Below are 12,122 nucleotides of genomic sequence, written 5' to 3'. Positions count from 1 at the left end.
TCCCCTTCTTGTTGTCTTTCTATAGACACCAAATGTGATTTAAGGTCTGGGTCTCTGATGTTTTATGTTGGGTTTCTGCTTCATTTGAAGTGGACAATTCTCTCTTTCTTATTTCCTCATTAAAGATGTCTGTCACAGAAGGCATGACTCTGAAGCTGATTGACCCACAACACAATTTATGGGAATGACCAGAGTTCACATCCGGATGTCATCCACAGTGATATGTGCATCAAAAGGTTAATCCCAGGCTCTCCGTCCTACTCTTTATGATTCCCTTATCAGTACCATGCCCCTTCTTGACATGTGTCCAGGCCCCATCTTTGTGACCTATAACTGAATCAAAGAGCAACCTCTTGAAGTCCAAAGGATGTCTTTCCCTTCCCTCCAGTGTGTCTCTCCCCTAGCTCTCAGGAATACAGCAATCCAGAAATCTGTATGGAGGATTCCTCTATCCCCTACCCCACATGTCTTCACCAATCAGGCCTGGGTTTCCCAACTGGGAACCCAGGGTCCTTCATATAATGCACCCTTACAGGCACATTTACTCAGTGTACACTCGCAGCACACTTACTGTCTGCCACTAATTTCTCTATGCTGCATATCCATACATGTACACATGAATCCAGTATGCTCACTCAGGGCCTCATTTACAAGCCATTTGCACCACCACTGTGTCATTTTTTTTGACGCAGCAGTGGCACTAGCAGTGCACTACACTGCTCCATAGTCACAAACTGACACATTGGGCTCAATGTGTCAGTTTGTAAAGCACTGCTTCACATTACACCTGCGCCAGGTATTATGCATGCAGGGTAGGCATTCCCGCTGGGTAAGCCACACAGAACTAATACAGTGAAATTTACAACATTTCACTGCATCATTCTGTGACTTCACTGTGTCAGAATTTTGCTGCCTGCTTAGAGCAGGTGTAAAATTGATGCAGGGCTTTTTCCTATGGTAGACTCCTAGCATTGCTGGAGTTGCGTTAGTTTGATGACACTATGCCAGCATTGCATGCGTTTAGCGCCAACAGATGCGTCAGACTTTCTGACGCATTTGTGAAAACGTGCAACACGGAGCTCTGCATTGTAAACACAGTGCATCCATAGCGTCATTAGATAATGTGCGGGAAGCGCGAGGAATCTGACGCATCGATGACGATACATCAGATTGTTGTAAATGAGGCCCTCAGTCTGCATACACTGTTCAACACTGCCTTTTTTCTATATTCTACCAGGTTGTGCTTATTTTAAAACACACAAGCTGCCTGCACACACATTCACCATGTGCCTGCTGCACAACATTTCAACCTTATGTATTGTACCTCATGCACATATACATACACCCAGTGTATGCTCTCAATGAGCATGGACTGAACAGCACTACATCTTTCATATCAAGTATTCCTCATAGGCATACATACACTCAGCATATGCATCAGTCTCACATGTACTGCACAGTACTGCTCTGTCTCTGTACTGTACCCTTTCCAGGCATACATACAACCATGCAGTCACTACTTCTGCGCTTTGCAGTTCACCTCATCTACCTGACGTATGCCAAGAGTAAGTTAAGCACATAGCAGTGGAACTTCTACAAGGTGAGTGAGCCTATAACCTTCACTCCAGTGACACGGGGTAAAAAGGTCCTTTTCACTATTATTGGTCACTACACGATATGCTGCCACCACAGTTCTCATGCTGCTTAACTCCTGGTGAAGGCGGTTCCCTTCCATCATTATGAGGGTAGCACTTTGGGCGCCCCTTCTGCCCAACAAAATTGCTACCCGTTAAACAGGCCTTTGCCATGACACACACGCATTATCTATGTTCACCTATGACAAAGTGTCACACTAGGGATCCAGACAGCAATACAGAGGGGCACTCAGGGGAGTGGTACACTTCTTTAACATGCAGAGGACCTCTCGGCCCCAGCAATTATGATCTCTAATATCTATAGTATTACCACTTGTAGACCTAATAGCGTACTGCTACTTAGCTCATAGCCCCAACATGCAGATAGCACCGAACATCTAATTCTTCTCTCAATAATTATTCAAATTTTTGTGTGATTATGCATTTTTTGCAAGAGTATAAAAATAAAAGATAATGTGGTGGAAATATGCATGGTAAAACAACAAAGAACTGGAAAAAAGAATGTAACCTATGTAGCAAGTAGCCAGTATGTTGATAAGGTAAAAAGCACAGTATTATGGAGAAACTGTTAGGAATATTCTGTTGTCTTGAATGTATTCTTATAGCCCTGACAAAAAGTTTATTTCACCATAAAACACGTGTGGGTTGTATTCCCCTAGTGACAAACTCTAGCAAATAACTTTTTTCTTGCACCTGCTGGACATTCATCTATGATTTCTGTCTATGTAAAAAAAAATATATGTTGAAACTCAAAAACTGTAGAAGAAACTGTTATTTTAATCAATAAATTTATCTTGTAAATGCAAGATTTAATGATGAATCTATGAGTCGATGAAGCGAAGATTTTTTAAGAAACATACATTCTATTAGTATATAGATAATAGATTAATCATGGTTTTATATAATTCAACCATGGTGCAAGGGTGCCTTCATTGCACTCAGGATTGCTTTTGAGCCGGAAGGGGCACTTTCCGGCACAGAAACAATCCTGAGAGGTGTTTACCTCTTTCTGTGTGTGCTGTAGATTACAGAACACATACAAAGTGGAAAAAATTAGGAGAAATAAAGACATTTTTCCTCATTACGCCTCTTCGGGGATGCATATCATTTTGACGCATTCCCAGGTTTACCTGTTCTTGTAAATCTGGGAATGCGTCAAAATCAATGGATGTTGCATTAGAACACAATTGCAACACCCATGGAAATGTCTCCCTGGCGCAGAGGAATTCGACGCAGTGATTTGCGTTGCAATACTGAAGATTTATGAAGCCACGCAGGGGCGCGCAAGGTGGCCTTGTGTGGCTTCGTAAATATAATTTTTCATTTGGGACCCCCTGCACCACGTTACAATGGGGCTCATAAATATGTCCCTAAGAGGCTCATAAATATATCGCATTGTGCAGCCAAGCACATCCACACAACTTTCAGAGGGTAATAACAGCTATATAATGGTTGCAATGCAATATAATAAGTGGATGAAAATTTGAGTTATTTTATTTTGCTAGGCTGTCAAAGGTTTTGCTGTATTTATGTTTGACGATATTCTACTCCATGCAATAAATCTTTGGAAATGGCCACAAGAACTCTAAGGTGATTCGTCAATAGGAGGATATTTGGCCTAATGACGAGAGCTCCAAATGTGGAACTTGGAATCCAGTTTCGAACAGTCTTCGGCTCAGCATCCTATGATTCTGGGCAGTGCCTAATTTGTAAATACAGAGGTGCCGGTGCTCAAAGCCCTTCTCTTAAACACGAGGCTGCTGTAATTAAATCTGTCAGCACTGAATACTGAGGCAGCGTAAATCTGAAGCCATCTCGGGACTCTTCAATCTATTTACGGCCACCCCTGCCCTTTCAGCTCATCCTGCAACTTTCTACTTTCTCCTTCTATGACGCTTTTAAGTTTTTCCACTTCCATCTTTCCCATATGTGTCTTTTTCTCGCAGCAAATGCTTGAGTCATAAGAAGAAGCTCCGGCCCTCACAAATAAGTGCCGGTGCTCAGCACCCGAAACAACAAGCACAAATTAAGCACTGATTCTGGGAAAAATCACATAATCTCTCTGTGCCTAAAAAAAAGGACACAATTAATCTGGCCTTTTGTAATGCAATTTGGTGCTTATTCCCCGGGCCGTGTTTTTGCAATATGAAATTTAAAAAAATATAAGAAAGTGAAAAAGGTTTTTTGTATCGTATGCCTTCTGTCTGAGTAGAATTTGCAGGTCTCGCACGTCTTATTCTGTAACGTTTCTGCCTTTGAAGCACTTGTGTGATGTAAAATGATAGGTCACTCCTGCAGAATATGGTCGGGGCCCTTGAGACCCACATAACTCACAGAAATGCACAGACGTTAGGTTAATTGCACCCCTGCTTTGCAGTGGCTTGTGCATACCATGCATGCCAACATTTTACAAGAAGAAAGTGGGAGATTATTTAAACATAATCGGGCGAATGTATTTCCTCCATTGACGTCTACTGAAGGAGAGAAAATTTCTTGCGGGGGAATATCCAACATAAAGACAATCGTGTCTCCCGCCTGAATAGGGTCTACTGACATGTATGGCATGCATTCCAACATTTCCAAACTGGTCAGTGGGAGATTTTGGAAAAAAATGGGGAATGTACTTTCCCCACTTGCGTATAATGAAACAGAGGCAATTTTAGGAGGGAGACACCTTAAAACCACTTTGCTATTAAAAAATGGGTTAGTCTCCGCCTCAAAAGGGGCGATTGATAAATTTGCCTGTGTCATAGCCCCTTACTTGTGGCCTCATTCTTAGAACTAGCTACACTGCTGCTGCTGCAGCTGCTTCCTTCTTCCCTCGCATTCGTTTGCACAAGGCACGTGACATGACTGCTGATATACGGTGCAGGAGCTGTTGCAAGAGGCTTAAGAAAGTTCAAAGGCTCCTGGCAGTCTGAGCCTTCACGCGCTGCAGCACAGCAGCTTTACTTGGTGTGAACTAATGATGGCTGCAGGAGGTGCTCGGTTAGTGGGGCTATGCGGACGAGAGGTCTCCAAGTTCACCTCCAGGACCCACTCCAGAGCAACAGGGCGATTGAAACTGAAGTACGATGCGGTCATCGTGGGAGGAGGTAAAACGGCAGCTTGGAATTTGTGGTGTGTAGCCGTGGGCACTGAGCATGTGAAAACATTTAGCCAAGTTGAAGCGTGAAGAGGCACTGCACAACATGTTATAGGTTTCTTGCATAAAACCCTATAATTTTAAAGTTGGCAAAGGAGACCTTAATAGTGTCGGTCGAACACCAGTTAATGCAATATATAGTAAAAAAAATCACAGTGTGCAAAAGATAAACTACCGAGCAGTGTGGGCATTCGGATATTTTTTGCAGAGTACACTGACGTGTTCCCTAACATTAGCAAACTGCAAGACAAGCTGCAATGTTAGAAGAGGGCTAGAGTGGGCTTCTAGGTTGAAGAGATCACGTTTCAAAATGTTGATGGCTGGGATTCCTCATCTTAGCCTGCCATCACCCTTTAGTGCCAGCCAGTCCTGCCCTCACAATCAATTTTGATTGATATGTTGCACATTCAAGTTTGTGTGTGTAGTGTGAACACTGAACTTATTACTAATGAATTTTATATATTATGAGTTAAGAATTTGCATTGAATTAGGCTAATAGCGAAAATAATGTGCGACTTGAGTGGCCTTCATTAAATGCGTAATGCTTTTAGTGAATGCATATTTATTATTATTAAAGGTGTATGACTACCAGAAATTAAAGTAGTGTATTATATTCATGATTTTAGGTTATGTATTTGCTTAATAACTGTAGGCATTAAGTTAGCAAGCTTTGGGCCTAGTTTACACAACCTCATATTGATCTGCAATGTCTGAATCAAAATTGTGGGAATGTATGTGCAGAGAAATAGAGATGTATTGTTGACCAAACATTTAGCAGATGTCTTTTAACTTCTTCATGAGAAGTGCTTGCTAGAACGTCTTGTACTAGAAGTTGAAACTTTGTAAAGTTTGCTGCGATGTTCCCAGGAACCAACAATGGATTCACTGACTGAAGTACAGATTGTTACAAGAAGGTTACCTGACGAGACTGACGATGGGAACAGGAGAAGAGGAGTCAATCATTGACGTGTGAAAGACAGTTTAGTTATATCTTAGATCTGGAGTTTCATTTCTGTTGGATTGACTGTAAACGTACAATTTTCTAACCAATTACAATGTGTGAAGTTCTTTAGGAGATTTTAACTTAGCCTGACTGCACTGAGGAGAGGCACGTCTTTATTATTTTGATTTTCCCATGTAAGTTCTGATTGGAGAGCTGAGCAGTTCCTGATGACTTTATTTCTAAACTTTAACTTTATAGTTTAATGGCTAATGATTAATGCTGTCCCTTAGAGATTGCTTCTTAAATGGTTCAGATTGTTTAGAGACCCCTGTGTCTGAACTATTCCCTTTCATTGTCCTTTTGCTGAAGAGGACCAGACGGATGTCCAACTGACAAAGACAATCTCAGCCTGCTGATCCATATCGAGGAGAGGTATAACAATTGCTATTGTCTTGGATGTAGGTTTTTGTTCTTCGTTTCTAAGTACCAACCGCTATTTTGTTAGAGCCATAGTTAGATATTTTTCCAAATTAACTTTGACTAAATTGTTTTTGCATGAAGCCCAGACATGCTATTCTAATCAGAAGGTTAGTTAGGGAGACACAGAAAATTTTAAAAAACTGTTATTAACAAAGAGTGTATGTTGTTCATTTGCTAATCCAGATGTATGTCATTTCTATTGCGCAGTTATTCATGCTATTAATTTGTTCTGTGATTCTCGAATGCTCAACATTTAAAGCTTTAGCTAAATTGAGAATCTTTAGAAGATTTGGTCAACCAGTGTTGTTAATGTCTGTTTACCATTTGGTTTTTAGACTAATTTACATTGTATGAACATTGTGAATCTAGGGAAATAAACATTTTACTTTACTGAAAGGTGTGGTTGTTCATGGTCAAATGGGTCATGGTGTGTGTGGTGTGTGAAGATTACTGAGTCCAGAGATATATTTGATGATGTTTATTGATTATGATGTTGTATTTCCATTGAATTTGGGACTTATGGTGGAATCACTCTAAGTGTAGTCAAAAGGTCTATCGAACCTCTAACGCATCCCTTTATAGATTAGCAATAAAGGACCAAATAAGGACAGACACGCTAACAGAAATGGTAGCAGAGTAGGATGGTTTGTCTCCTTAAGAGGCCAACATAAGGTCCTTTTCCTCCATAGATTGTGGTAGAAGAGTCGGATGGGTAGTCTCCTTAAGAGATCAAAATAATTCACAGATTTGGTAGAGAAGTTGGTAAAGATTAAGATTTCCAGATTCGATGATACAAAGAGAAACGATTATGGCCCTCATCGCGACTTAGGCGGTCTTTTCCAAAGACCGCCGAAGCTGCCGAAATACCGCCAGTGATGGTGGTCTTAAGACCACCTAATACGACTGATCTCCGAATTCCGCCCGAAATCGGGTGGAAATCCGAGACCAGTCGTGCTGGCGGTTGGCAGTGCAGAGGCGGTACTGTCATGCCAAAATGAGACCGTACACCATATAACAACTGGTAATACAGAGTGGCGGTGTCCAGATGGTGAGGAGCTGCTGGTGGTGGAAGCGATAGGACCAGTCTTCTCCCGGGCAACCTCCTCGGCAGACGAGATAAGTGAATCGTCCGACAGGGGAGGGGGCGTGCTTGTGTGTGTGCGTATCTGCGTGTGTGTCGTGCATGGAGGGAGGGTAGGTGTTTGTGGGTGCAAGTTTGTGTGTGTGAGTGATTGTGGATGGGGAGTGGGGTGAGTGAGTGTGGATGGGGTGAGGGTGAGTGAGTGTTTGTGGATGGGGTTGGGGGTGAGTGAGTGATTGTGGATTGGGGTGGTGGTAAGTGAGTATGTGGATGGGGAGGGGGTGGGTGAATGTTTGTGGATGGGTTGAGTGCGGGTGTGAGCGATTGAGTGCGAGTGCGATTGAGGGAATGGAAGGGGTGAGTGCCTGTATGTGTGTGCATGTAAGTGGACAGGGAGGGGGTGAGTGTGTAAGTGTGTAAGTGAACAGGGAGGGGGTGAGTGTTTGTGTAAGTGGACAGTGACGGGGAGAGTGTTTGTGTGAGTAAACGGGGAGAGCGGGTGAGTGCATGTATGCAGTGCAGGGGGAGGGGCGAGAATGTATGTATGCTGTGCAGGGGGAGGGGGCGACTGTATATATATGGTGCAGGGGGGAGTGAATGTATGTATGTGGTGCAGCGGGAGGGGCGTGTCAGTGTATGTATATGGTGCAGGTGGGGCTAATGTATGTATGCCATGCAGGGAGGAGTGAATGTATTTATGCGGTGCAGGGGGAGGGGGGTGTGAATGTATGTATGCGGTGCAGGGGGTAGTGAATGTATTTATGCGGTGCTGGGGGTAGTGAATGTATGTATGCAGTGCAGGGGAAGGAGTGTCTGAATGTACATATGTGGTGCAGGGGTGTGTGAATGTACGTATGCGGTGCAGGGGTAGGGGGTTGTGAATGTATGTATGCGGTGCAGGGGGGAAGGGTGGAATGAATGTATGTATGTGGTGCAGGGGGAGGAGGTGTGAATGCGTGCATAAGTGCAGTGTTTGTGTATGTATGTTAGTATGAATGGGGGTGTATGACGCAAATGTGTGGGTGAGTGGGGGTGTGTTTGTGTGGGTGCGGGTATGTGGATGTGTGTGTGTGTGAGAGTTTCCCTGCTTATTCCTGTCACCAGGGTGCAAGACCGCCAGCTTTTTCTGGCAGTGCGACCGGCAGAAAAATGCTGGTGGTCTCCCGCCTTATCACACGTTCCGCGGTGCTGGAGGTGCTCACCTCTAGCCTGGCAGAACGCGGTAATGTGGTGGGACGGGTGGAGGCTCGGCAGTTTGGCTTCGGATAAACCGCCAGACTCCTAATTTGGCAGTATTCACCACTGGCCCGTCGGCAGTGACATGCCAGACTGGCCCTGGTGGTCTTTGGACCGCCAGGGTCGTGATGAGGGCCTATGTCTCCCTAAGAATCTACTGTGACTTTCCCAGAATCTTGGAGCTTGCCAATGCTTGTTTGAGGATGTTCTTGGCATTCTAGTGACAGTGTGAATGAAGTAGGTTTTGCGCATGCACAGCTTAAGCAAATTGCAGGTGAATTGTGATGTTTGTGAATGGATAGGGAGTCTGTGTAGTCCTAATGAGGTTGGTAAAGGAGTTTGCGTACTCAGAAGTGTGAGAGTAGGGAAGTGGTCAAACTTCACATGTGTGTGGTGCTTTGTGCTAAAAAACAAATCCCCGTGGTTGTTGGTATCCAGACCCTGCATGGTCTAAGACTCCGGAGTATTAAAAAAGTGTATGAGACACTCGGTTTATGTTGTAATTTGTCTGTTTAATAGGTCAATCGGGCGTGGTTGACAAACTCAAGAGTGCGCGTTAAAGTGAGTGATAGTTTTCGACTGAGATTTGGTGAGTCCTATGTGCAATAGGAGGATTCAATGATCAGTTGAGAGCAAAACTTGCAGGTCAAATTTTGCTTGTGAGTCAGGGAAACTGAGATAGAAGGAGTATCTGTCAGAGCGAAATGGCACAGTGAAAAATCAGTAAGGTTTCTGAAGCGATTGTGTTCCCTACCTGTAGTAAACAGACACATTTGTGTATTGATTTTCATTAAGTGCTCACAATATTTCGCATTTAGTTTTGCGTGGATCTGAGTCTAGGAGAGCAAACTAAAGTGCTTTGTCAGCCGCTGTACGTGTGACTGTGACGTCATCGGAGCCGCACTGGGATAGGTTGGTTAGTGAGAAGGGTCACGAATGGATTGGTGGACAATCGTGAAGCGTAATTGGTTAGGAAGGTAGGCAAAAAGGATTTTGGGATTGAAAGTTGCTTCTTGATTAGGTTGAAAGGAGCGTAAATTACTGAGAATGACATTTTTTAAAGCTTTAAAGGGTGCCCTACTGGGAGATACGTTTATTCCAACTAGAATAGGAGAAATTACACCGCCTATATCGTATTTGAAGAACAAACAGAGGGAGACGGGAGCTTAGCATTCCTTGCCCATGGAACATTTAATTTGAGAATTTTGGAGAATTTGAGGAGGGTGCTGTATGATTTGAAACCTCCTCCGAGACCTCCATAGTTCGAAGCATTAGCTATTTGGGAACTAGTAGCCAGACAGCAACAGCAATTTAAGTTGGAGAGGAGAATGAGGAAAGCTGAGAAACTCTATCTGAGGCGAGATGGGTTAGTGAGCAGAAATTTTGGAGAACTGAGACTTTACAGGGAATTAAGTTGTTTCCTGCAATTACCAAAGAGAACATGAATGAGGCTAAAAAGAGTACTAGGAAGAGGGATTCCTATCCTTCCAGTGACAAAAAGCAGAGGTCCACGGAGTCTAGAAAGTTTTTAACTTACGATGAAGATTCAGATGAGGACAAGTTTATTTTGCAGTTACTGAGGAATCGTCCCCACCATATGCAGCACATGAGAAACTTTCAAATACCAGTGTAGACCCTACAGCTCTGACACCAAATGAATCCACACAGAGCCAGATACAGGTTAGTCATAGTGTTCCAATTGCTTCTGCGATTCAAATGCCTATGCTGCAGATTGACATACTGAGAATTTACCCAAATGTGCCTACTGTAGATACTGCAACAAACTTAGTAGTGCTGACAGGACAAATTGATCAAAAGCCAACTCTGATCCAGATAGAGTCCACACCGAATTTAATGCCTCCAATGCAAGCACTGGCAATCCTGAGATACACCCCCATAATAGGATCACAGACAGAGATGTCTGCATTGATGAGTCAGAATACAGGGATAATGTACCCGAGAGATCCAAATACCAGATCCAATCCAGATGCAGTGTCAGTATCGGTTACCATAGGTCCATTCATACCATTGTTCACCCAGGGAAATAACAGGAGCAGTGAGCAGAAAACCTTGAATCCGACAATTGATGGAGCAGATCTGTTAATTGATTTGGGTTCTTTTAGAACTCCTCCAAATAGTCAGGGGAGATTCGAGACATGTTCCAATCTAAGCATGGTAACACCAGAGACCCCGAGCCTGAAGTTACAGAAAATGCTCGCTGCAAGAAATAACAACATTTCATTACAAGGCTTAACAGCTCAGCAGTTAACTAAATGGTTAGAGAAGCTGAGTCGACCCAAGGTGATACCAGTGGTGGAAGTGCCCTGAATTTGACCAGGCTTAAGCTAGAAGCAGAGGACTTGATTGAAGGAACAATGGGGTAAACAGAATTGACTCATACAGAGAAGATGAGTTGCATTACCTGTGTAAACTGGTTACCAACAAAGCAGGAATAGAACATCAGAAATTGGCATATTTGGCAGGAAAATATGACGTAGAAATTGAAAAATAAAAGCACTTAAAGAGCAGTTACAGGTTAGAGTTTGAGAACATGAGGATACCGGGAATGAAAATTCACATTAGGGAATTAATACAGAGCATTCAAACATGGGGAGCATTAGGCAAGTGTGAAGGCAGATGGGTGAAGAAGAGAGACTAGAGGAAAAGGGATTCTGGGAATTTTACTGCAAGTGTGCAGCAGACTGAGGACCCAGTGAAAATATTATCAATGACAGAAATTCCAGGAGGAAACTTTGTCAATGTCCTTTGGAGCAGGAATGACATATTGTCATTTACAAATGATTATCCCAGGTTAACAGAGAAGCCAGTGGAAGGGTACCATCAAACAGATAGGTTTGTGTAGCTCGCAAAATGCCTGTGGGAAGATATGAACACCCTGTTAGAAACAGTAGTTCCAGCAGACTTATGGGTCGAGTGCAAAAGGAATGTAGATTGGCCTACAAGAGAACCCCAGAGAGATCCAATTACAAGTGCACCATCTCCTGACTTAATGAAATATTACTGTAAGGTGATTGAATATTTGAAAACGAGAAATTCACCCAAGAATATTGATTGGCAGAGAATAGACAGGACAGCTCAGGAAGCTAAAGAATCGATACATGCATACTATGAGAGACTGTTGCAGGCATGTAAACATTATAGTGGTACAGAGACAATTGAGACAAAAGACATGATTCATTTTGTGTTCAGATTTGTTGAGGGATTGAGACCTGAAATTAGCCAGATGATTAAGAATCATTTGATTTGTTGGCAAGCAAAGCCGATTAATGAAGTATTGTAGTATGCCAAGTACTGTAGTGACGATATTGAGTTGAAGCAAGGAAAGTTGAAGGAGAAGGCAATGGTAATGAAGATTAAAGCAGCACAAACAGGAATGCAGGAAAATTTTCTGCAGCAGCAAGGAAACATGTGGTTGCAGAACCAGGCGAAAGGTAGAGGTAGAGGTGGAATTGAAAATGTGAACCGTGGTCCTGATTTGAGTACAGTTGCTGTTCAGAGTGATGTGCAAGGAATGAAAAGATTGTTGCCATGTCACGCTTGTTGAGGCCTCGGACATTGGAA

The 12,122-nt window shown here is 43.1% G+C and overlaps 1 protein-coding gene across 4 annotated transcripts in view; it reads left to right on the top strand.

The window, feature by feature from the left end:
* The first annotated feature begins 4,497 nt into the window (after positions 1 to 4,497).
* The window catches only part of PYROXD2 (pyridine nucleotide-disulphide oxidoreductase domain 2), a 375,192-nt gene continuing 367,567 nt past the window's right edge, over positions 4,498 to 12,122 (top strand). The window contains exon 1 of one of the 4 annotated variants that reach the window (XR_011204918.1): positions 4,498 to 4,750. Coding sequence is in view for 3 of the 4 variants with exons in the window: in XM_069239656.1 (XP_069095757.1) it covers positions 4,621 to 4,750 (130 nt within the window). In the remaining variant the exon portion in view is untranslated. The remainder of the gene's footprint in view (positions 4,751 to 12,122) is intronic. The other 3 variants (XM_069239656.1, XM_069239654.1, XM_069239655.1) reach the window with 3 other exon arrangements.

The sequence above is a fragment of the Pleurodeles waltl genome, chromosome 6 (assembly GCF_031143425.1).
Source record: "Pleurodeles waltl isolate 20211129_DDA chromosome 6, aPleWal1.hap1.20221129, whole genome shotgun sequence".
Taxonomy (NCBI): Eukaryota; Metazoa; Chordata; class Amphibia; order Caudata; family Salamandridae; genus Pleurodeles; species Pleurodeles waltl.
Note: the sequence above shows the minus strand (reverse complement) of the source record. Positions and strands in the feature narration are given on the sequence as shown.